Source organism: Grus americana, chromosome 5 (genome assembly GCF_028858705.1).
Source record: "Grus americana isolate bGruAme1 chromosome 5, bGruAme1.mat, whole genome shotgun sequence".
Lineage (NCBI taxonomy): Eukaryota > Metazoa > Chordata > Aves > Gruiformes > Gruidae > Grus > Grus americana.
In genome coordinates, this window is record NC_072856.1 from 30,472,295 (window position 1) to 30,497,936 (window position 25,642).

Genomic DNA, 25,642 nt, shown 5'->3' on the forward strand with positions numbered 1-25,642 from the left:
AAGCGCGCCTTTTTTTTTACCACTACAGATTCCAGCTTCTTCCCCCTTCCACTGCCCCCATCCCCCTTACGTAACAAAATAAAGTCATGTTTCAGTCTAAGCAAAGCAGCAGCAGGCCGGAAAGAAGAGATTACTGTACTTTCTCTGCCCCATGCTTTGTGGCAAGGCACCTTTTCTGTACTTCGCCCCAGTACAAAGAGATTATATATCAACAGCTTGAACACAAAACAGGACAGTTAATCATGTTTATTATGACAACAACTTCAAATGAGATCTGCAGCAAAATGTCGCGTAGCACTCGGCCTCGGGGAGCAGGTATGGTGTGATATGGTGTCCTAGCTCTTTCAGTTTGTATTACCGTGTCCTTGCTGCATACACAGCATGCCCACCTTAGGGACCCTCTGCTTCATTCACATCAGAAAACCCCTAAAATGAGACACACGGATGGAACACGCCAAATCTTTCAATGCAGTGCTTAGTAACCAAGTCAAGAAAAATCTCAGTACAGTCCAGACAGTGATGTGCCTCTACAGTTTCTCTCTCTGTATCATATATTTTATCAGAAGCCACAGTTCTCCCTAGTTAGTCCTTTTAGCCCCAGGCTTCATTTTGTCCAGATGTTGTTCTTACTGTATTTGCTTTCTGGAAAAACCCATACTAATAGCACACTCCTAGACAAAAGGAAATAATACCCCCACTGCTATGGGGTGGGTGGGTGAGGGAAAATATCCCATGAGCCAGCTAATGAGCACCTAATTATGTTCTGCTAGCCACCAGCAGTCCCTGCCACAACCCCCAATTTAAGGAAGTACTTGAGGGGGTGAACGAGAGGTCACACCCCTGGTGATGCTCTATCTGCAAGGGCAGAAAACACCCACTGTCCTCCACAAAAAGGATTCCTTTCAAAGCCAGCTCCCCCAAGGATGTCACAGTGCTTTTTCACTATTTTTTTGTTGCTTCTTCCAGGCTGTAGTATTCCTGCTGCAGCACTTCCTGTCTGATAAAACCCAAACTCAAGGCAAGAAGGATTATAAAAAACAGTGAATAGCAGCCAGATGCCATTTATGTTCACATACTATAAAAGTGTCTTAAAAAATACTGTCATCTGTCTTCAGTAAAAAATATAAACAGATATTTTCTCCCTTATTGCTATTAAAAACCCCAGGAAATTACAAGTTCTGTTTCCAACAAGAGATGAAAAAACACTTAAGCATCTACATCCTTTAAGAATAATGTCACCAATGTTTTGGTGTATGTATTTAATATGGTTTCACTTTTAAAATGAGTCTTAAAAAAATTAAAATCAAACCTTCAAACAGAGCTTACAATGAAAAATAAATATAGGCTCATCTCCATGTCATACAGGTTCAACTTTTCGCTCTCCTGACAGTACAGTCTTTGTTAAAAGACAGCATGAGAAATCACATTACGTTAAGAGAAGAGACGGCCACCAGGAAGCCACCTCTCTGATCACCAAGTGACTTGTCCACTTGAATCGAATCCTGGGTTTGGTCACAGCCTGTTGCTGCGCAAATAGAAAAAGCGTAGCTGAGTCTAAAAAACGGCTGCTCTGAGCCACGATCAAGGTGCTTACAGGACTTTTGACTTGGAGAGCCGTTTGCTGATGTAAATCCTTCAGCATAGTCACCATGGCAAAATGTCCATGAACAGAAAGACCAGTGCAGGTTTTGCACAAAAAGTGACCTGTTATCTGCAGTATGCTCCCAGCAAAGAGCTCATCATGCATTCAGAAACACTGAAAATTCCATTTGCATCTTCATTCGTAATCTCTTTTGTCCACAGAGAGTCCACCTCCACTAACTCTGTGCTGTCACGGTACCTGGAGATTGTCTGGGCAGCTCACAAGGATTAGTTCTGGGCTCTTCTATATGATGTTCTGATATAAACACTCTGGACAGCATTTCCAGTTCTTTTAAGAAATCCTGCAACACACAGATACAAACCAGAGAACCCTTATTAACAAGTGTCAACAAAGAGGCTTACTTCATTTTTCTCATGAAGAACTTTACAAGGTTAAACAGATCGTTGATGGTTTTCCAGTGCAGAAACCTAGACAAGCAACAAAATTGATTGTAAAGATGAATGCCCGTAGGTTGGCATGTTCAGTCTCCCCTCTAATCCCCACACCCTTCTCAGAAAAGATCCCTGCCACGGTTTAAATGGTTAAACATCCCCAATATGGTAGCGCTCACCAGCCTTCAAATACTGTCTAATTTTTAGCAAGGAACTTGGGCAGTTTCCTGCATTTTGACTCCTCTCACGTTCTGGTAGTGGGAAGCAAAGAGGTTTAAATGCAAGTCTGGTCAGTTAAGACCCTTCCCAACACATCATTCTCAGCTGCAGTACAGCAAACACACCCAGGCTAGAACTGAGAGCGGGTAACTGAGCCAGCTGGTCTCCAAACTGGTTTACAATTTTCTTGGAAATGTTTCCACTGCATGGGAAATGCTGGGATTCCGGCAGTACAGATTTCAGCCAAACACTAGTAACAGTAAGCAGCTTGTTGGAAGCCAGTCCTCCTGCTGCATTGAGTAGGAACCATAGATTGATGAAGCCCATAACCTTCCTTATGTGAAACAGAACTACAAGGATTTGCTGTTTATGTAACTTCACTTACTGTTCACAAACATCTCATTACTTACTGAGGGCCAAGGGAGTTCTTCAAGGCTATGCAAGCAACCCTCTATTTCACTAGTTCTCATTAGTTCATGTTCTACAAGACCACGAAGCATGAAAAGGAACAAATCCCACTGCAGAAGAGAAAAAAAAAAATATTAGCAACTCAAAGAAATGGATTTTGTGCCCATTTCTTTATCACTATACAATTCATGTTTTTCTTCTTGGATCACAATGTGGAGAAAAGGACCGAAAGGAGAAAGCACATTATTTATGTGGGTGTGGCAATGAAGGACACCAAAGAGCAACATACAAAATGAGTGAACAGAATTCCTGTGGTTCATACACTGTATCCTACCATAAAGTCTCAAAATTTCTAATCCTCGGTTTCCAAACACACCAAGTATTTAACTCGTGTGTGTTCAAGAACGGCTTGAAAAATTCTTTTCTTGCCTTCCGAAATAAGCTGGGTTTAGCCTGCAACTAAATAGTTCATAGTTAGGGATCTTATAAGACAACACATGCTAAAATGAAAGCTGATAAAAGACACACGAATGCAACCAGTGTGTTCAGTCCTCATAATCTCCCAGGCCAAGGGGGCCGTTCTGCCATTTATTCCTAAATTAAACTGTGCCTTCCTGACAGCCCCCAGACAGGTATCAAACACTGACAAGTGTACCTAGTCCTCTTTTTCTCTACCCCTGCAGAAACAACGCCGGGTAACAGCAGACCAAATCCTGCTGGCCTTGTTCACACAAGCGATCAGTTAACACTGCAGGCAGGAAGAACTACATGATTGTATCAGACCAGAGTGAATAGCTGGCAGCTCTGCAGATCGGAATAAGCTTTACCTCTCGCTGCTTCACTTCTGCAAGATAACCAATGTTCTTCTTGCTGAACATCAGCTGCACAGGAACAGGCATCCCAAAGTCCTCCTTCCAGACAGAAAGCAGCAGTTTTAGAAGGCCATAGGTGGGATTATTCTTTACACGCAGCCTCTCAGAGCTCTTCTCTGGGGACTTGATCCCGAGCATTAGAGGAACGCGATCTGAAACTAAGAAAAGGAAGGAAGGAAGGTGAACTTCTATAGCTGCATTAGTTTCCTTTTGTAGTCATCATCTTGGTCCAACAGCACATTTTGCATAGCTGGTATCTAAACAATCGCTGAAGTAAAAGCTTTGAAACTATACAAACCAGTATTACATGGGAAGAGATTTACACTACTCAGATAAAGAATACCATTTGGTTGGCATACAGCCCCAAGTCTTGAAAGATGACTGACTAAATGAAAGTCGGCCTAATGCTTAATAAAAGAGGGTCTGGCTGTTACTCCAAAGGAGAGAAGAACAACATTTAAACCTATAAACAGGTTAAATAGTTGCTCATAGTTCTGACTACAGGCAGAGTTGCATAACTTCGTACAAGTGAAAGTAAAGCTGAACAGTGTTTAACTGCAAGCTAAACGTACACAGAAGATACCAGATCTTCCTTGGTACAGTTGAATGGAATGCGGCAGATTTACACTGCATTACAATATTCAGATGTGAATTCTTTTCTGAAAGAATGAACCACATATAAATCTTAAGAAGGTTCTAAACCCAGGAAATTAGAAGGCTGTCCAGGGAGAAAACACCTGCACCCAGATCACTAGCGCCTGCTAAGAAAAACATTGTATTTAACACATTAGAGCAAAACAAGAACCTGAAAATGATCACAGAAGTCACAATATGCAGAAAATAAGTTGCTTCCATTATCTCCAAAAAGAGGCATAAAAATGTAATTTAAGGGAACAGTCCCCTACTTTTAGGGGGAAAAAACCCAAACCTCAGCTGCAACTTTTCGGAGGCAGAAATACTGGAAAACATATCACATATTTAAATGAAGGTATCAATAAATAAAAAACAATGGAGAAGTGAATAGAACACCAGATCTGAAGGATGGTCAGTCACAGTATAATGCTGTTTTGCAGAAGGTGGAAGGGAATAAGAGCAACCAGTCAAACTGACAGAAAAAAATCTGCAGACTCAGTGACACCAAAGAAAATCAAACATCCGCGAGCTCTAAATATCAATGCCTCTGGCTCCAAGGATTTAAGAGAACTGTAATAACAGATTTCAGTCTTAAACAGTTTATCATGACTGACTTACCCAGCAAAGAAGCCAACTCAACTGTGCACTTTGCCAGCTGCTGTTCTGATGTGGGACACATGAACTGGAAAACAAAAAAAAAAAGTTGTATCTTTGTCCCCATACTGCAGATTAGACAAAACAGGGTTTCACAAGGCATAAAAATATCAGAGAAGAGCAGGCAATTTAGAGCAAGAAGCACAGAGCTATAATCAGGAGACCGTTAAAGACTGAAAGACAAGAAAAGAGGATCCACAAAGGCTAATTTGAAGAACCAAGCAGATCTACACAGCATAAAAAAAAATTCAGTTCAACTTTGTCATGTCTGAACTCAGACAAAAAACATTTCACTGAACTCAACTGTGAGACAAGGCAAGCTAACAAGGTTACAGGTATGAAGACAGTTCCAAGTGGTCCAAGAGGGTTTTTTTGTTGCTGTTTTACTTCTACCTTTCTGCATCGAAGTGTCTGACTCAATCTTCCTAGCAGGCACTCCAGCCAGATGTAGTCAATCACTTCACCTTCATCCCGTGGGCCCACAGCAATGCAGAGCACATCCTTCATGAAAAAGACAGCAGTAATTCACCTATTAGCATCCTGCACTTCCACACACACATCCTTGGACCTATGGCAGAGCAGTTCACAGATAGTCCCCAGGTCCTCATTAAAAAATAATAGTAGAAAAGAACGCTAGTAGCCTCCTCATTTCATAAAACAGATTAAAGCTGAATTTTTCACAACCGTACCTAGGTCTGATTTTCTAACATAGTTCTCACTAATGTTATGAAGTCAAGATCAATGAGGGCAACCAGTTCATCTTTCTTAAAAGTAACGAACTCTGAAAGTTCTACATAAATCTGATAGCGCAGCAAGCAAATTCAGGGTAGAAGTGCTACAGAAATCTACAGTCCTCTTACACTGTCAGAGTAGCTTCAGTGTCAATAAAAGCTGCATATGAAGAGCACTAAAAGGGTTATGGCATAAATACTGGCTTAGCAAATTTTACATGTGATAGCACTTCCCATCACCAGTGATTTACCACCCAATATCAGAAACAAGGGTGGAAATCAAAAGAATAAAAAAGTATTTTAAAAGCCATATTTTAAGATGCCATACAAAAATATCCTCAAAAAAGCCACAGTTTACAGAAAAAGTACCTGGTTTCCTCACATACCTTATTTACCCTCCTTTTTATTTTATCTCAAGCAAGAAAGCATTAAAGGATGAGTACACATTCTTATACAATTACTGGGAATGCAACGACAGCGAGATCCAGTATTATTGCTCAAACAGACAAGCGGCAGCAAAAAAATAGGCAGAATACATAATGGTAAAAAAGTGAGGCTTTTAGAATTCTTCTTTTCCTCATGTGTTACTCATGCAGGTTGTATAATTGCATGATTTTTACAAGAACAGTGACCTTTCAAAAGCCTGGGAGAAAAGACCAAAATGTAATTTGAGCCAGCTTGAATGGGAAATTGCTTGATCTAAGACTGAAATTAAGTCCATACCATCACCTTCTTTTTAAGATACTCTCATTCTCCCTAATTATAGCTGAATGAAGGTGCAGATGCAGACTGCCAAAAATCTTTCAACAGATTCACCTGACATTTAATTCAATGTAGAATTCCTTGTGCATAAGATGGGACAGTCTACCAGAACTGAAGGGACCAACAGGCAATTCTTACTTTAAACAGAGACCAGGAGACTCCATAAAAAGAGCAGATCTACAAAAAAGCAGCCATTTTGATATGGTGACTCTTCAGCATACAGTTGTACATAACGCTTACCACACTATGGTTTCTGCACTACTGTCATCAAAAAGATCACTGCCATGCTACCAGAAATCCTATATTTGAGATAATACTCCTGACCGGGGAACTCTGATCTACACACAGTGAGCAAGGGGATGAAATAAATATGAGACCTTTCCATCGTGCTTCCTAAACACTCCTCACAGCCAGTTCCTTAGAAGCAGAACATCCGCTTTTAAAAACAGAACCAAACCAACCCAAAAAACACCAAGGTGATAAATAAAAAGGGAGTTAGGGCAAGCCAGGAAGTAAACACTATGTACCTTAATCTCGTTGATGATCTGGGAGGGAAACGGAGCACAGTGCTGACAGCCTGGAGGGCAGTCCCTTCTCAACTCCAGAGCATCCTCGCCAGGCAAGGGAATTCCTGGGACTTTCAGCATTCTGTTGAAGGTTGCCTTCACTTCTCTCTTGATGAGTGCTACAAAGAACAGGGAACAAATCCTGTCTACTTCAGCTTTTCTCTCCAGTGAGGCTGACAACTGTTTCCAAACACTACCCTTACTAGCCTCTCATTCCAAGGGCCATGGCAAATGAGGAAAAGACAGTTTACGGTTTCAATCCCTTCTCACTCTGAGGTCCCATTATATTTCATGGGCAGAAGCACAGATGCAGAGAGCATGTTAACCCACAGTTCTAAAAGGCAGCCACCCATTACCACCAGGTACCACTGGCAACTCATCTCATTTTCCATCAAAATATTTCAGCGGGTTTCAACACAGCAGCTAAGCCAGGAAGCAATGCCAAAGTAGAAAGCTGAATCAGCATGATCATACTAGTTCAACCACTGTGCCCATGAAAGCCATATGTTTTCTACCACAATAAGTTTTGACCAGCATCCAAAACACTAAACTCCTGCTGTAGCAAATGGTGCTGGATATTCCTCCGCAGATTCTTGGCACAACCTCCTGAAACAAGGGGTTTTCAGAGATTCTGGAGAGTTGCCAGAGCACTATTACAGAGTAAAAGGACTACAGTTGCCTTCAGCCTGCTGAAAACACACCCAGTCCAAGAGGTGTCCGTTTTGCAAATTTCAGAAGCATTCTGTACACGTGGACCATAAGGTGGCTTGAGAGAGCAGCTGTCTGTATCATACGTTTGAAGTGCTAAGACAATTTCAAGCTAGATGACATTTTCAGAAGCTTTCCACAGCATTCATTCTCACCATCCTACGAGCCTCCATAACTAAAAATCACTTACATGGGCCAAGCCTGAAAAATCCCTGAAGAAGGTTCTTGGAGCTAGAAATCATTCCTCTTATTCCTAAACAAGGAGGGACAGAGCAACTGCATGCTTCCCACTAAAAGAAAAATGAGTAGGACCAAGTACTTTATAACACTGGAATAAATTCTACCCCTTGATCTCAGAAAAAGAGTACAAATTAGAAGCCCCAGTTCAGGGTAAGGAGACTCACCTGCAATGTTGGTGGAAAGCCAGCCACAGGCCTTCTCAGTAGCCAGTTCCACTGCAATGTCTTCTGCACTACTTAAAACCTTTACAGGGAGGATAACAAGTGATAGGAGATTTACTACCAGCCACAGCACTATAGTCAGTGAGAAGTCAGAAGGAATTCTAGAGGAAAAAGGTTTAATTCTGGCATGTAACATTGAAATAGAGCACCACCACCCCTTTGGGAACTGCTACTCTGAGCAATAGGGCAGACCTGTTTTGATTTCCCAAACCTCATCAACCCCATACAAACCTTGGGGAAGTTGATGCTAAAACAACAGTATTATCCTTGCAAGATGAATGCAACTTATACACCATTCTAGTTGCAACAGTTAGCTAATGGCTAGAGTATCACTTTGGCCAGAATATCCAAGGCAGCCTAGCAGAGGTGACGCTCTGTCCTGGGTTTCGGCTGGGATAGAGTTAATTTTCGCAAGAAATTCAGAGGGGACACAGCCAGGACAGTGACTCAAACTAGCCAAAGGGGTATTCCATACCATATGATGTCATGCTCAGTATATAAAGCGAGCTGGCCAGGGAGGAGGGATCCCTGATCCAGGACAGGCGAGGCACCGGGTTTCAGGGCAGGGAGCAAATTGTATTGTGTATCACCCACTTTGTATATTCTTTTGTAAGTATTGTTGTTGTTATTTTCCTCTTCCTTTGCTGTCCTAGTAAACTGTACTTATCCCAACCCACGAGTTTTACCTTTTTGTTATTAAGGGATAAGCGAAGCAGGTTGTAGTGAAAATACATACTGCTGCAGATGTCTCTTCTGGCAGTAACACCCTCACTGCTTCAGGACCTTTCTTTTTGCAAAATCTGCAAGAAAAGAAAGAAACCGTGCCATGGGATTAGTCAAAGTTCTTGGACAACATGCAGAGGTTATTACTGTAGGAACTTTCACATGCTCTCTTACAGTCAAAACCAGTTGGAAGACTGCAGTGAAGTAAGTCAGACTAAAAGAACCAGACAAGGAAAAAGCAATTACAAGCCACCAAGCTGCAATACTCAGTTTTCCAAAGAAGGGAGGTACAATAGCTGCAGTTGATGTTCATTTGGAGCTGGATGCAGAGGGACACACAGCACCTTTATTCCCTCCTACAAATATGGCATTAACTGGCTGAAGGTGCAGCAGACCGTCACCCTAAGAAGAGCAGAGGTCAGGGTTTATAATTACCAGAACCTGAGCATGACAGGCCAAGCCAAATTAGGCTTATAGATTCCGCAATAAGAAGAGATGGGAAAGCACAAATGTAAATAACTTTTCCTCCTTACTCTCTGCCTTTGATGAGTGCCTGGGCCCCTTCCTCATACAGATGAGTGCACACCTCTTCAAGCAGCTTGTCATGATTAGCATCCTCCTCCTTCACTTTATCCTGCAACATGACTTCAGCCCTTTGAACCAACTCTGCTACCAGTGTTGCCCTGTAAAAAACCAAGAACAATCAGACAGACTGAAATCAATACAACAAACAGTGCACACTAACTGTAACCAGCTGTTTCCCCCAATTTAGGAGGATAACCATCTCAGGCACAAATGCAATAAACCACTTTGCTAAAAAAGAATTAATCACAGTGTGTTTAGTACTGTACCATTCCCCTGTTCTTTTTGTAAGGAAGAAAGCAGCAATGATGATATCAAAATAGAGTCAAAACCCTTGGATTTTAATAGAAACATATATGGTTACAGGTATCTTTTCTGGCAGCAATACCCTCGTGCTCTCAATGGATAGTGGTCAGAAGCTCTAAGATGTCAACAGCACCCCACTACAACCAGCATTCCTTGTGGGCTGATAGCGTTTAACATCTTCAACAAGTCGGACAACGGGACAGTACAAACTCTCAGCAGGCTCCTGAGTGACATGCTGGAGGGCAGGGATGCGACAAGCTGGAGAAATGGGCTAACAACGGGGTGGTGACTGTGTACCTGTACAGATTGAGGTCCACTGGTGAGGGAGCAGCTCTGCAGAAAAGGGTCTGGGCTCCCAGTAGCCAAGCTACACGAGCTAGCAGTGTCCAAAGGCAGCCAACCTTATACTGGGCTGACAGTAGCAACAGTGCAGCCAGCAAGTCCAGGGAAGTTACTGCCTCCCTCACCACTGTGAGCCTGCATCTGGAGTACACTGCTCAGCTTTGGGGCCCCAGTACAAGAAAGCCATTGGCAATTTGAGTGACTGCAGGAGGGGAAGGAAAAAAAACAAAAAACAAAAAACCACTACAATAGCTGGGATGCTGGAGCACACACCCTACAAGGAGACTGGGGGAGCTGGTTTGGTTTCACTTAGCCTGGAGAAGAGAAGGTGAAGGGAGAAGGAAGGGTTGCAGAGAAGACAGAACAATGCTTCCAGCAGGTGTGCAGCTAAAGGTTGACAGGCAACATGCACAAGCTGGAACAAGGTAAATTCTGACAGGATATAAGGAAGCATTTTTCACAAAGCCTGGGAAAATTAAGCATTGGAACATGGTACTAAGAGGCTGCTGAATCCCCATCCTTAGAGACTTTCACAACTCAACTGGAAAAGGTGCCAAGCAACCTGACGTAACTTCAAAGCTGGCCTGCTTTGAGCAGGACTTTGGATCAGATGACCTCCAAAGGTCCTTTCTGATCTGAGATTTTTCCTATCATTAGTAAGACCATTCCGAAAGGGATACAAAGTCTCAAAGTGCTGTATTATGTTCACATTCCAAGTGTCCCACAGTCATATAACCCTTCTCTTTGCATGCCCTCACAAATTCCCTTCTATGGTGGCAATCAGATGTTGCTGGACCCCACTGTAATAGCCTTGGTGTTCTGCTGTACAGCATATTCTGAGGGAAGCTTTCTTCCCCCCATATACACAATTTTAAAGGATCACCTCTTTGCCTCATTAGTGTAAAGTTACTTCTTAAGTCACAGATCACCAGCACTTACTTGATGTGCTTAACACAGTTGGATCCCACCCTCTCTGCCACAAATTCAACTGTTCTCCGTAGGGAGGGAGGCTGGTTGTGGAAGAAGGCCTGTTCCAACTCTACCTGTTCAAGAGAAAAGTGCTACAATTTGTTAGAGCACTCCATCCAGATCCTCCTCTCTTCAACACAGGAACAAACAGAACTACCATCTGGAATTGGGCTAAAAGGCACCCAATTTGACTACAGTAGAACATTCTGCTGCTGTAGCATTCAGCACCCCTGTAAAATATTTGCTCCCTATTTCCTTCTAACCATTTAACCCAAAGCTCATTATCAGGGTTTACAAAGCTACAAAAGCAAATGCCCAGTAAAGGGAAGAATGGGAGAGTTCTGACAGCACCTACTAGTAGAGAGTCACCACATTGGGTTTGTTTTTGGAAAGAAAGGATCCTCTCTTTTAATTACAGGCTGGTAATCCTGTAGGCTCCTACATAGTTCCTTCTTTCATGGAAAGCGTAGCTACAATCTAATCAAAACAGAGTATGAGAAACATACCAACATTTTATGTTAGAGAAGAGGCAGAGAAACAGGCTAGTTGTTCCAATTGCAAGAATGTTTACTGAAGTTATCTGGATTTCAACACCCACGTGGTGTCCCAGACACATGACTATAACAGAAGAATGAGGAGTAAGGATACTCGACTGTTCAACACAATGTTCCCTGCTGCCTAGGCCCATTCTTTTCTTTCCCTGGCATTAGGTTACCACTGTGTGCCCTACCCTCACACAAACAATTTCTCCTGCCCTGCTTCCCCTTGTGACTCCCTGATTTCATTACCTGCAGTTTCCGCTGCGTGACAGAAGCCTTGGGTGCCAAGGACTCTGCAGCTGTGGGAGTGATTTTCCTTATAAAGCCACCATTTTTTGCTCCACTACCAGCCACAAAAGAGGCAAGTAGTTTCCGCAGCTCACCTGTACAGAAAAACATGCAAAAGCAGTCATTGTCCCCATATGCAAGGGAACAAATCAAAACGAGAGAGACTTTCACACTGTCAGTCCTGTTTCCAGAACAGATTCTCTCAGCTTCTGTGAAAGCTGAAGTTTCAGAAAAGCAGAGGGGCATCCCACCCATTTAACTGGCAGGGCATAGCAAGGCAGGCAAGGCTCTGAAGACAAAAAGCTCCCTGGCACGTAGGACTTGTTCAGAAGGGTCAGGGAGCTGTCATTTCTATGCATCCCTTTTTAGCATGGCAAGCAGGAACTGTAAAGTCTACAAGGACAACAAGGCAAGCAAAGTTACACAAAATTCCAACAGGGACACGAGAAAATACCAGGGGAAAAGCCTGAAGACATGTTAAAGCCCTAGAAGCTTTTGTGATGCAGGTTTAACATACAGTTTTCCTAGTGGCTAAGTCCTAAGAAGCAGAGCACCATCCCACTATCTTGGACTATTGTCTACAGAGAGGGATTTCACCAATGGCAGTCAGATCTCAGGAAAAAGGTATCCTCAAACAACAACCTGAGAAAGCACCAGGGCACAAAAGGATTCTTCCCATCTGTCTGGCAGCAGAAACATGCCCAAGGATCAAGCCATTCATCACAGTACAAACACCTCTCCCTATACCTAGGATGGAAAAGTTGTACACTTACTCCTTATAATGCTTCCTTCCAGTTTGTGAAGGATGAGTTCCCCTGCCCCTCTGTATTCAAGCTCTGTAGATCAACTATCCTGACCGTGTAGCCTCCTTCCCCCAGCTTTACCAGAAACTATTCACAGCTGCATGAGCTTCTGCAATACAGCTTTTTATCAAGGTTGACTCATACACAACTGAGACCTAAAGTTGTGAGGGGGGGGTAAGAAAGATGATCCAAGGACTCACAGTACCAAAGGACAAATGTAAATAAAAATAAGAAATATAAATAGAACTAAATATATACTAATATATATTTTATTTATATAGCAAATATAAAATACTCACCAAGATAGGGACAGCAGGTATAAAGTAACTGCTGATCCACCAAGGGAACAGAGTCCTAGAGAGAAAAGGAAGGAAATGGTGAAAGGACACAGCAGGGAAAAAGTCTTTAGCAAGTCAGAAATCCCATATGCATGGTCCCAGGCAGGTTTCAGAACTGCCTTTCCATGAAAACCAGAAAAAAAACTGGATTCCAAATCCACAGTAAAATTATTATCTTTGCAGCCCAAGTGTTCAGTTCAGCCCTGTAATACACAATGAGCTGTTCTACATTTAGTTAGTGTAGCTCAACCTTTCCTTCTGATCACTGTCAAAGCCCAGCTGAAAGCTGATGGTAACAGGACACCAGGACTGCTGCTGCAGCTGCTACTTGTAGAAGAGAAACCTATCCACAGACAAGAATAAACGAGGCACATCTGCTATGCATTACATCTCCACAGGTGTCCTCACCTAGACTCATTGGAACACGGCACCGTGGAGTAACTTCACCCCAGTATTACACAGCACAGCCAGAAGCATGGGAGGAAAAGCAACTTCAGATCCCATCCACACGAGCAGTGCGTACCGCACTCATTTGGGAAAAAAAATCAGTTGATCTCTGCATCTTATCTCTGCCACTGAAGAGACAGAGCAAAACAGACCTTTCTAATTAGAACAAGATACACATACATCTTGGCAAACATACCACTGATTTTTCAAGGAATACTATGTATTCTCTTGCATGTCTGGGAGTTACCTGAAACATCACACAGGCCATAAACTCACCTCCTTTTCTGCTCGCTCACACTATTTTCAGTTCAATTACCCTCTGTCATGCAGCTGGAAACAGGTGACTCCAAAGACAGCAACCTTGCTCTTATAGTCTCATCTTACTATTTCTGTTGAGTTCACCATTACTATTATTTATCTCTGGGAAGAGCTGCAGTTCTATCAGCTCACCTTGTACTGCAAGTGAGCACGAAAACAGCATCTGATCCTCCAGCATAACTTTGCACCTATTCTGCAAGCCATTGCAGCAGCAGGTGAGATGGCTCCTGCCTGACAAAAGCCCCAGAGCTGTAACACACACAGTTTAGGATCCAGGATGCAATGCAATTGAGGCACTTGGAAAAACTGGGGCATCACATCCATTGGCCTACATATGCGCAATGCAGCCTTGCTGAAGCCAAATTCCTGATAAAATCTTGAACTCCCGAGGCCACGGTAGGTCCATCCTCATCCACAGATTCGGAGGACATGCTGCTGCACTAACTCACCAAAGCCTGAGCAGATGTCACAGTATCCATCATCAATCCCTCCTGCCTGACATCAGTGGTAAAAAACAACTCTTCAGGGACTGATGGAACCTGAAACAGAAAGCCCAGTAGTTACAACCTAAACAGCAGTCAGTAACTTTACTGCCCTCTTTATCAGAAATGGTGTAAATCTCACTAACCTCCCACCCACAAAAAAACCTAGCACCAAGGATCCTCTCTGCCATAAGGAGAGCCCTTCCATGAAAGTAAAAATTTAGTTTGATCACCATAACATAAGCCACCTTTCTTACCCACCTCATCTTTCACCTTTCACCTTTCCGACAGGTTCCTGCTAACCAGTTACCCTGCTTCCAACTGAAGGCACAAAAGGATTTTAAAAGTTCATCACACATCACCCCTTTATCAGACAAAAAAATTCCCCAGTAATTCAAGGCTGCCAGCTAGGACTTCATCTTTGTGACAAGAGCTTCCAAGTTCTAACATTCTAACAGGAATCAGCTGTCAATTTGCTTACAAGGATCCAGATTTATAAGTACAGAATGTGTTTCAGCAGCAATGAGAATTCCAATTGGAAAAAAAAAATGTTGCTTCACACAACTCCACTAAAGGAAAATTAGAATTAGAATACAGAGGATTCTTAACACATTAGTGTAAAAAAAAACCCACCAAAAAAACCAAAAAACCCCAACAAACCAACAACCTACTGTTTTGCAATGTTTTAACTCATTTCAATACTATTTTCTATTGAGTTCTTTGTCCTGCTTTTTCTTCAGGGAAGAGCTGTGTGCACACAGGAGACTCTACCTGAAAAAGCCAACCCAGAATTGCAAGGATCAGCAGCTTGTTCAGGAAACTCATCTTCTTATCTTCAGACAGGACCATTAACCTGCCACACAGCAAAAGCAGCAAGAGAGAGTGTTAGATTTCAGTAGCTCAATTTTCATTAAAAAAAAAAAAAATCCCAAACCACTCACTTTTTAATTATGTTATTTGTCACCCTGTACACGTTCCCTACTTGTCTGCCTAAAGAGAGGAGGGCAAGCTCTACTTTTTGTACATGTGCATCTGAATAACATGCTGGTTTAAGTTTACTTACACTGGAAAAGCCAGTGTTAAGTAACTCTCTAGAATGTGCTTCAAATTTTCCTCATGTATATAGGAAAGAAAACTACAGCATTATTTAGCCATGGGAGACCTTGTACGTTTAAGGTTCGAGGTTTAAAATTCACAGCTGCAGATGTAGAATGAGTGAGTGGGGATTTAAAGAATTTTGTTTACTTAATGAAAAAACACATATTTAAATCAAATATTAATCTCTGAGTGTAGGATGTGCTCCCTTTGCAGCATTACATAAGATAAGAAGTGCTTGTGATTTGCAAAAAACCATGAACTTTTATCAGAATGCATGCTGGCCCTAGTTTGAGATTCTCAAACATCAGGCACCTCAAATGAGCAAGCAAATCTTCACAGAAGAGTTCTTAAACAAATATCTTTTCCCAGGCTCTTACCTGTATACCTGCAGCAAGAGACAAAATACTTTCCTGTAGTAATCAAGGAAAGGAGCAATATGATCCACAAGGGAAAGGTACTCCACAATCCAAGGAATAGTCAGGATAGAATGTTGATCCCGAATAGATTGTCTCAGAAGCTTCAATATATCCAGTACAGGCAGGGTCTTAACGGACAACAGAAGTTAAAGCAGCAGCTTGAAGTTACCTTCTGATACTTAAGGAAGAACTTTATCTATATCACGACTTTTCTTTGTAGGATTTCATCTTCTGTACAAGTAAGAGGTGACCTTCTGGCTAACAAAAACATTTCTTTGCATACGAGCAGAGGTAAAAACCACACTATGACAACATCCAGAGGCTCCACTGAGACTTTCAAAAGTAAGGCTATAAACCTGACTATGTACAAGTGGAGTCAATGTCTAACCCCTGCCTCCTTGCATTCAGTATGACACACTGCTAGGAGATGGGTGCGAAACTAACAAAAAATTCCTGGTAGCTGGATTTTACACTATAAATACAAGTCGTCTTAGCTAGGTTAGCGTTCTGGTATGATAGCCCCAGATTAGCAGAAATAACTGAAGACTGAGTACCTCACCATCAGTGCATTGCTCCCTCTTTTCTACCTTACACAAACTCTTCTTTCCCTTATTCCGAACCCCAGAATATGCAGCAGGGGCACAGAACAGTGTAACATCATCCCAGGAACCACTGGCTCACTTTGAAAGGGGATAGCTATTCATCATCACCTCCTTGGATTAGGAAACCTGCCTGTCAACCAAAGGCCACATTAGATTTCTTAAAAGAGTTTGGTTTCTTACTTGGTTCCTTAACGCTACTGCAGCATCTTGCAAGTCTCTAGTTGGTTGCTCCGCAGTGCGATATGGCAAGAAAACAAGAAACCCCAGGAACTTGGCGAGGAGTCGTAGGCTTAATAGGACCACAGTGAAACGCTTCTTTTCATCCTGAAATGAAGAAAAGCAAGCTGGGGCAATGCTACCTTAAACTGGAAAAGTAACTACCTACACTAAACTTCCACTCCCTTCATGTAAAAGGACCACATACCTTTATTAGAAGCAGGGATGAAGCTACGTTTCCAAAATACATATTTATCAAGCATTTTAAATTGCTTCTGCCTCCACTGCTTCACTTATAGTGAGAAGAAATTAATTCAAGAGCTTTCTAAAACAAGCAGCTACTCAATCATATCTTCATATTAACAACTTTGGAGTTGAGAGGGCAGACAGCTATCTCATGTTGCCTCCTTTATACCATTACTGCGCTGCAAGTTTTCATGAACCTTTGGCTGCTACTTTGGTAATAGACTATAAGCGATGACACTTTTGACAGGTACAGACAAGTGAAGAAATATCTGAACAGGTATGAACAGGCAAGATTACAAATTCATTCTAACTAAAATCTTTCTACATGGAAAAGTAACAAGAAGCTATTGCTACTGAGTGCAACAAATGAACTCAGTTACTTCATTGATCTAACACAGGGTACTAACAACCTAAAAAGAGGCTCTCACTTTTCAAACTATTGTGCATCATCTCTTATGACACAGTTCTGTGAAGCACCCTGAAGCATACAAGTAAATGGCAACAGGCTCAGACATCAATAACCACCTTGCAGAGTTATGACAAAACCAAATGAAGAAGCTCTTGTCCTGCACATACAGCAGTGGAAGCTCCAAGGCAACTCACAATCAAGCCAGTAATTCTTTTCCTGCCAGGTGTGTTGCAAAAAAACAAGCTTACCTGTTCATCCATATCTGCTTCCCCATCACTGTGTTCATGCTCCACCAGAGTAAGGCCATCCAGCTCAAGTATCTTCAGGCACAGACTATCCATCAGGTGCTGATTGAACTGGTAACTTCAGCAAAAGAGGATGATGAGTCAGACTGGACTGTAAACAGCAGCAAAACCTCAACTAACACACTGCAAAATTTCAAGCTTGTCTCCTGAGTTGCATCAAGCATCAGCAGACATCCAATGTGACAGACTGAAGACAAGCAAGAACAGGACCAGTAGTGGCTGACCCCCTTTTTTTCCACTCTTATTTTGTACTTTTTCAAACAGACACTATTTAGCCACTCCCAGCATAAGAGTAACAATATGGATCTGTTGGAGCAGGAAGCTGCAAAGTAACTGAATTTAAGATTCAAATCTCCCATAGATCACAACTCCTCCATGCTGTGAATTGTGAAAAATTCATTAAAGAAAACCATAAACCTGGTTTCATCCTTTAACTCCTTAGCTTCATGCACTAACATAAGAAACGCTGGGCCAGTCCAGTGCCCTTGCTATGCAGTACCACATGCCTTGGCACTGTGGTGATGGCCTGTGACAAGATGTTATGGGTTTATAGGAGGAAGATTATTACCATACAGTCTAAGCTAAGGTAGCACACACACAAGCACATTCTGTGCTCCAGACAGAACCTGCTTATTAACATGTTCACCGTGTGTGCTCTACAAGAACACTAAGTGTAGTTTTATGGAGCTTAAAAACATTTCTCTGCCTAGATTTCACCATGCCCCAAGCTCTCTGGACCACTCCCCGCTGCAAGAGCAGCATGCTGGTGTTCTTGCCCACTTGCCCACACACTTCACCAAGGAAACAGCAACCATGGGCAGCTAACCTTCCTGCGCTGAGGATGAAGTCCCTGAAGAACTGCTGGCACCCTGGGAACGAAGGGGGTGGACAAGGTCCTCTGATGCTCTGAGGAACGACAAATCTTTCCTGCAGCCTCTTCAGACGACTCAGATTATCAGAGCCCAGCATGTTAAGGACATCCTGGTCTGGGGTGTCTCCCCAGCTTGCGCCACCTCCAATAGGACCTTTACACATCTTCAGGGGACAGAAAGAGTGGTGAGGTGGAAAATTTGTAATAAGGCATCATTTCACTTCATCTCTCAGCCCACATGTTCTCAATTCCTCGCTAGACTTTGTTTTAGGAATAATTCAAGCATGGCCTTTTCAGGTGGCTCACATACAGATCTCTTTTTCCTCATGCCAAAACATGTTACTCACCTTGGCCATAAACAGCCTAGAGATCGAGAAATGGAATTCTGATCCTGTACATCTAAGTCAGGCACATCTAGCAGACTACATCTGGATGTGTGGAGAGAACACCTATCACTCGTGTGGCCTTATGAACCACTCAATAGGATCTTTAGTCCAGTCTCCAAGGACAGTGATACTGCACTATATATTCTCAGAACAAATCTTCCTGGAGTTTCCACAGAGTTAAAGTTAAAAAATTAATGCCCCTGCTCCCCTGAGCACATAGATACTATTCAAGACTCAAAGAATCTCGGAATTGCAGAACTGTTTGTGTTGGAAGGGACCTCTTGGATCACCTAATCCAACCGTCTAGCTCAATCACGGTGAGCTACAGCAAGTTGTCCAGGACCACATCCAACTGAGTTTTGAATGTCTCCACAAATTGGAACTTTACAACCCCTCTGGGCAACCTGTTTCAGTGTTTAACCTCCCTCAGAGAAAAGAAATGTCGTCTTGTGTTCAGATGGAACTCCCTTTTTCTCAGTTTGTGTCCACTGCCTCATGTCCTGTCAGTGAACACTACTGAGAAGAATCTGGCTCCTCTTCTTCATTCCTTCCCATCAGGCATTTGTACACAGTGCTAAGATAACCTGGAACCTTCCTTCTCTTCTCCAGGCTGAACAGTCCTGGCGCTCTCAGCTTCTCTTCATACAAAAAATGCTCCAGTCCCTTAATCATTTATGTGCCCCTGTGCTGGACTCACTCCAGTAAGTCTGTATCTATCTTGTACTGGTGAGCCCAAAACTGGACACAGTACTCCAGATGTAACCTAACCAATGCTGAGTAAAGGGCAAAGATGACTCTGTACTCCTACACCTAAGTCAGGATAGTTTTAATGAGTGAGATCATACTAAAAAGCAACATTAAACTATGTATCAAGCGAACAATTACTAGGTCCACTTATTCCAAGCTGAGCATCCTCCCCTCCCAAAAGAACATCTTGTTACATTTCCCAACCTTTAAATTACCAGGCCTCAACACAAACCCTCAGTATAGGTACTTTTCCGCATGAGTATCATAATTTCACAGAAGATTCTGCAAATCACTTTCCGGTCAGACACATCAGATTCACTGAACACTCCTAGTTACCAGTTTAAATCTTTGGTTACCCTTGTGAAACCCTGCAGCCTTCATTAAGGCACAGATATAAAGGAGAAATACAGAACCGAGGACTAATTAAATCCTGTTGATGCAACAAAGGCCCTCTTCACCTCTTTCCCACAATCACCCTGAACAAACACATCAGACAGGACATCGATGCAAATTCAGACTGGACACTAGAGGAATTTTCAACAGCTTGCAACTTCCTGGCAATGCGTGTGGGCTAATACTCAAGGAGGGGGGAGGTTTGTGTCTGTTTTGCTATCCAAAAGGAACCCACTGATAAGCCAGCCATTTATAGAGAATACAGTGAATATCTATACTCCAATCAGAAGCATCTTTTCTTTCTTCATTGCTTCAGTTACAGTGAAGTCAAATGCTGCTTGAAACTGGCCAAAAAACCCCTGTAAACTACCACAGCAATCCTATATCAAAAAGAGGCTGTTGCAGTGTTACATAGAAGAACCAGAGACTCTTTGCAGGTAGTACACGTATGTTGCTAATGAACATAATTAGGAACCTCTGCATTTGATACATGTCAAAGTACATCCTTAAAATTTCTAAGAATTGTAACTGGTCTAAAATTAGAAGGTCAAAGTAAATAACCATCAAGAATGAATTTTCACAGCTCATGATGTGCCCAGTGTGCCTTATCCCTGATTTACACAAAGTTCATCAGTAATTTATCACTGAATTATATTTCTGGAAAGGAAGTAAATTCCCATCCTGAAGTCATGGCTCTCCCAAAAAAAGTTTCAATAGTAAAATCTCAAAGAAACTTGCAAGAGACAGTTTGTTTTCTCAGGCCAAGGAAGGATCACATCAGCTTTGATGTATATCTTCACAAAAAAAAGTCATTTACCTGGATAAGCTGTTTCTGAAAGAGCCTGGCAAAATGGCTGTGGTTGCAGGTTGCAGATAGGTGAGCCATCATGGCCCTGTGAAGGAAAACATCACAAAACGCTGACTGGATCTCTGTGGTACAAAAAAGTGGGTTTACCTCAAACTATACCAAAAGCATAAAATAACTGCTTTTACAAAAACAATCTCCAAAGACAACTGCAAAAAGCAACATATTTATAACCAGGTTTCCCAAGAACTGAGCCCCACCTGCTGACCATGGAAACAAAAATTCTCTCTGAGCACCTGCAGAGCAAACACAGCTCTTGAGATAAAAAGACTCTCTTCCTTTCCTGCAATAATGCTGTTATTTAGGAAGAAAATTAACTCATTCAGCTACCACTCTCCCCTGTGCAGAGCAGTGAGTTGAGAGTTCACACATATGCAAGTAAAAAACCAGCAACAGCAGTACTTCTGATGCCCAAAGAGAAGGAAAATTTCTCAGTTTAAATCTCAGCCTTGTTTTGCTCCTGTGGTGAAAAGTCACCTTCATACACGTAACTTGAGTAGGCTGGTGGTTAAGACTAACATAGAAACCCACAAGGCAACTGCTTTCAAAATTGTAATAGTTTCTTTATATATACTTTATTATGATAAAGCAATAAATTAATAAAACAGTTTGCTTTCCATGGAAAGAGCCACAGTTGTCTTGTTTTCAGAGCCAATACACTAGGACCCCCAGAAATAATTAGAAGAGCTAAGAACTTCTGAACATATAACACGCTTCTCCACACTTAAAAGGAGTGGGGCATTGGAAACATGAAATGCACACACAAGTGTATACAATAACAATGTTCAGACCACAACGTACTGGCTGTGAGAGTGGTTCTTTCTGTGATTATGAACAGGGAAAAAGCCACACCAAGACTGATCAAATTAGGCCCTTGCCACTTATGGCTTGTTTCTTTAAGATAACAGTCAATACTTTTAACTACAGAAGCAAGTTTAGGGGGACAGTATCTTCCAAGAAGCACAGCTCCCTACAGATTAGTGCAGAAGACTATTAGGAAGAATATGGAACTTTGGACGCTGAGTCTAGTATGCTGCATCAGCAATTCAGCTAAATTAAAGAGCTAGCCGAAGTTGCATAAGGGTCTTACCTGATCTTGCTGCCCAGAACTCTTTCAAAGTCCCAGCCAGTTTTTTCATGGTTATCCTCCCATTCACGCAGCAATTCATAAAAGATATCCCTGTGAATCAAAATATTTAAGGATATGAATTCCTACTCTTCAAAATTTGAAGTGATAACAACTGAATATTCTATTGCTCCTAAATTCCCCAGCAAGAATCTACCTTGGATTAAATAACTCAAGCCTCTAAGCATTCAGATACCTTTGCAAAACTCATTAATGTTAGCGGTACTTTAGCGAGTTTCCATTTTCCACATCTTTGACAGCAAGTGCTTAAGCTTGTTAAGCTCAAACTCTGACAGAATGACCAAAACACCCATTACCAGACATACTGAAGACTGAGAGGCAGGAAAAAGTAAGCCACATGAAACAATGAGGAGAGAAAAAAGGACCAAGACAACTTGCCATTCTCCCCTCACCTTACGGCTGCAAGTGTGGAGGGAGGAGGCAGGAAGAATAAAAGCATACCAGATTTATATGCAGAAGCAATCCAGTAGGGTGACACGCTGTACTGGCATTTACCAGAAGTCTCAATAACTTCTGAAGAATTAGGCTGCTCCTCTCTAAAGACATTAAGCATTTAGCTCCTGCAGTCAATATGGACAAAGACTTTTGTCTTTTTTTTATTAAAGTGAAAATCTCGAGATTTTTCTACAGCATGTAGCATATATGAGACATTCTTAATATCCGTTGTTCACAATCATGGAAAGATTATACCCTCTGAGCTATACAGTAAAAGTAGAAGACTCTTACCTTTGTTTCTTAAATATGTGAAATGCTCTGTCACTGGGAAAGTTAGAGCGATTGTCAGTTTCTGGCTGGAAAGAAACAGATTGTACAGAGCACGGCAGCAGGAGAGACACCTGGTAAAAATATAAAGGCAGCTATTAGACTAATGTAAGTCTCTAATTTATCCAACAATGAGACCTAAAAAAAGTAGGGAAAAGACGTGATGAGGAAACCAAGTATCAGCAGTTGGGTTTTTCAGACACTAGCCACTTCCCAATTGCTAACTGCTAGTAAACACCAACAGTTGTACAACCGACATTACACTACAGAGGCATTACGAGTGGAAGCATCTCATCTCTCTAAGAATCACAGAATGGTTTGGGTTGGAAGGGACCTTAAAAAATCATCTAGTTCCAACCCTCCTGCCATGGGCAGGGACACCCTCTGCTAGATCAGGTTGCCCAAAGCCTCATCCAACCTGACCTTGAACACTTCCAGGGAGGGGGCATCCACAACCTCTCTGGGCAACCTGTTCCAGTGTCTCACCACCCTCACAGTGAAGAATTTCTTCCTAATATCTCACCTAAATCAACCCTCCTTCAGCTTAAGGCCATTACCCCTTAGTCCTATCACTACGTGCCCTTGTAAACAGGCCCCCTTCAGGTACTGGAAGGCTGCTATAAGGTCTCCCTGGAGCCTTCTCTTCTCCAAGCTGAACAACCCCAACTCTCTCAGCCTGTCTTCATAGGAGAGGTGCTCCAGCCCTCTGATCATCTTCATGACCCTCCTCTGGACTCGGTCCAACAGCTCAATGTCTGTCTTGTACTGGGGCCCCCAGAGGTGGACGCAGTACTCCAGGTGGGGTCTCACAAGAGCGAAGTAGAGGGGCAGGATCACCTCCCTCGACCTGCTGGTCACGCTTCTTTTGATGCAGCCCAGGACACAGTTGGCTTTCTGGGCTGCAAGCGCACACTGCCGGCTCATGTTGAGCTTCTCATCCACCAACATCCCCAAGCCCTTCTCCTCAGGGCTGCTCTCAATCCTTTCCCCGCCCAGCCTGTAGTTGTGCTTGGGATAAGAAATCATTGCAGAACAGATTGCAACCGGTATTGATACAGTGTGAAAAGAATGGTCTGCCAAGAGCCAAAGTGTACCTTCAATATAGGGCTCCAGAGAATGCAGTATAGTGGCTGGCAATTTCTGTATTATTCTTTCTCCTATTTGAAAAGCCTATGTCTTCAAGTAACAAGAGACTTTTATTTACAGTTTTAGCCACAAAGCTCAGCTATTGACATGCCCTCGTGTCAGAAAGTACACTGTACTTTCTTTGCCAAGAGCAATTTCTATTTTTAAAAGATGGATGAAACAAGATAAAAAAGATACATTAAGGCATTCATAGAATCATTTTGGTTCGAAAAGACCTTTAAGATCATCAAGTCCAACCATTCCTACTATCCAGCTTCAGTTCCCTAACTCAGATGATTAGATCAGGAAACCAGTTTTCGCAGGCAGCATTGTCTCCTCTGAAGCTTCCTTTGCCTAAAAGGAGTCTGTAGCTGTGGAACAAATCCAATTCTTCCAAACTACATTCTGACATCACATCTAACTGATCATTCCTCTGGGATCCATGTTTATTAGATGAGAATCTCAAAAGCAAAACTTGACCCTGTCAAAGTTGCTAGTCGAGGTCAGGGCCCGGAGCGCAATGTAAGGCTAGCCAGTGGCAATACACAGCTAACGAACACTGGACCTAGAAATTCACTCACCTGATGGCAAGAAAAAAAAGTGGCTTTTAGACACTTGCCAAAGACAACATGACAAGATACACAAAGCAGAAGGAATGAGGTTTAACATCAAAGCCATCACAAACAAAAGGGCAACAACACAAAGGTATGAAGCAACACCAGTTGAGGTCTGCCAATTTTTACCTTGGCTGTGCTGCTTTCATAAGCCTGCCTGAGCCTCTCGTGCAAGGTGGGAGAAAAAGATGCAATCCGTTCATTTTCAGCCAAGAGCTTCAGTGTCCCCTTTTCTAAACGGGAAATAATTCTGCCAAGACAACGCAGATAAAACCCACAAACAGACAGACATAAAGAACACATGATCAGACCTAAAGATATGCTTATGCTCATTTTTTATGAGGCAAGCAAGGAAAGAGTTCTAAGCCCCAGGTACCCAGCATCAAATCCTACTGGCAGCTGTAGGGTCATTTTTTATTGCTCTCAACTCATGACTTTCCCGTTCTTGCATAATCACACCGAAGTTCAGTAGACAGATCAGTGCAAGGAAAACTCAGACATCCAAATCCAAGCCGAGTTGTATGTTTTGAGGGAAAATTAACAACTCCATGCCTGTAAGTGGTAAAGCTCTAAAATCCAAGCCCTCATGCTCCTCCTCACACACATCTGCAGACACAAGCAGAGGAAAAAAAAAAATATTCAACTCACTCATACTGATAATCCAAGACTTGAACAGCGAAATAAACACAATTGTGCACACTTCGGAAATGGTGCCTCCCTGACGCATCTAAGGGAAAAAAAGAAACACGAGACAACAGCACCTATCACCATTTATAAACTAAAAGACCAACAATTAGCTCTCAAGGAAAGTATGAACTGCCAAATCAAAAAACAATCTTCCAGACCAGTATCCAACTTCCAGAAGCTCCCATTCCCTGATACCAAAATAGACAAATCCTCCCATCCCTATCCCTCCCATACTAAATGCAACTGAATTGTTCAGTGCTGTATGGGAAAGAAAAGATACTTTCTCAACGTTCCGGCCAACAGTAAGCAGATCCAGGACAAGAAGTACACCAACTGCAACCAGTCATTTGTTGTTGTTCCCATAACTAGAGATTTCATGTTCCTAATCTCAGCCCTAAGAATCAGTGAGTGGTAAAACAAAGGTCAATCAAATAGGACCATCACGTGGGGAGAGGGGGGATGTCTCATCTTAAAGCCACCTTTTTGATTTTTATATCCATATCAAAGTACTACCAAGCTTAAGTCCAAGTTTGCCAAAACCCAAATGCAACAATTACATATCTATATG

General features: G+C 42.3%; 1 protein-coding gene across 5 annotated transcripts in view; it reads right to left on the bottom strand.

Annotated features, from left to right (window-relative positions):
• Positions 1-25,642, bottom strand: part of CDAN1 (codanin 1) — a 35,256-nt gene that overhangs the window by 768 nt on the left and 8,846 nt on the right. The window contains exons 6-29 of one of the 5 annotated variants that reach the window (XM_054828651.1): positions 25,036-25,114; positions 24,517-24,637; positions 22,613-22,722; positions 21,830-21,919; positions 20,692-20,767; positions 18,304-18,512; positions 17,421-17,535; positions 16,482-16,625; positions 15,661-15,827; positions 14,957-15,038; positions 14,153-14,242; positions 12,900-12,954; positions 11,759-11,892; positions 10,941-11,044; positions 9,305-9,454; positions 8,785-8,848; positions 7,992-8,070; positions 6,841-6,998; positions 5,214-5,321; positions 4,785-4,848; positions 3,489-3,691; positions 2,664-2,771; positions 1,841-1,943; positions 107-426 (exon numbers count right to left, since the gene is read on the bottom strand). In XM_054828651.1, the coding sequence (XP_054684626.1) occupies positions 416-426; positions 1,841-1,943; positions 2,664-2,771; positions 3,489-3,691; positions 4,785-4,848; positions 5,214-5,321; positions 6,841-6,998; positions 7,992-8,070; positions 8,785-8,848; positions 9,305-9,454; positions 10,941-11,044; positions 11,759-11,892; positions 12,900-12,954; positions 14,153-14,242; positions 14,957-15,038; positions 15,661-15,827; positions 16,482-16,625; positions 17,421-17,535; positions 18,304-18,512; positions 20,692-20,767; positions 21,830-21,919; positions 22,613-22,722; positions 24,517-24,637; positions 25,036-25,114 (2,624 nt within the window). In that variant the 3' untranslated portion in view covers positions 107-415. Of the gene's footprint in view, positions 1-106; positions 1,944-2,004; positions 2,071-2,663; positions 2,772-3,488; positions 3,692-4,784; positions 4,849-5,213; positions 5,322-6,840; positions 6,999-7,777; positions 7,878-7,991; positions 8,071-8,784; positions 8,849-9,304; positions 9,455-10,940; positions 11,045-11,758; positions 11,893-12,899; positions 12,955-14,152; positions 14,243-14,956; positions 15,039-15,660; positions 15,828-16,481; positions 16,626-17,420; positions 17,536-18,303; positions 18,513-20,691; positions 20,768-21,829; positions 21,920-22,612; positions 22,723-24,516; positions 24,638-25,035; positions 25,115-25,642 lie in introns of those variants that run through there. The other 4 variants (XM_054828653.1, XM_054828650.1, XM_054828649.1 and 1 more) reach the window with 4 other exon arrangements.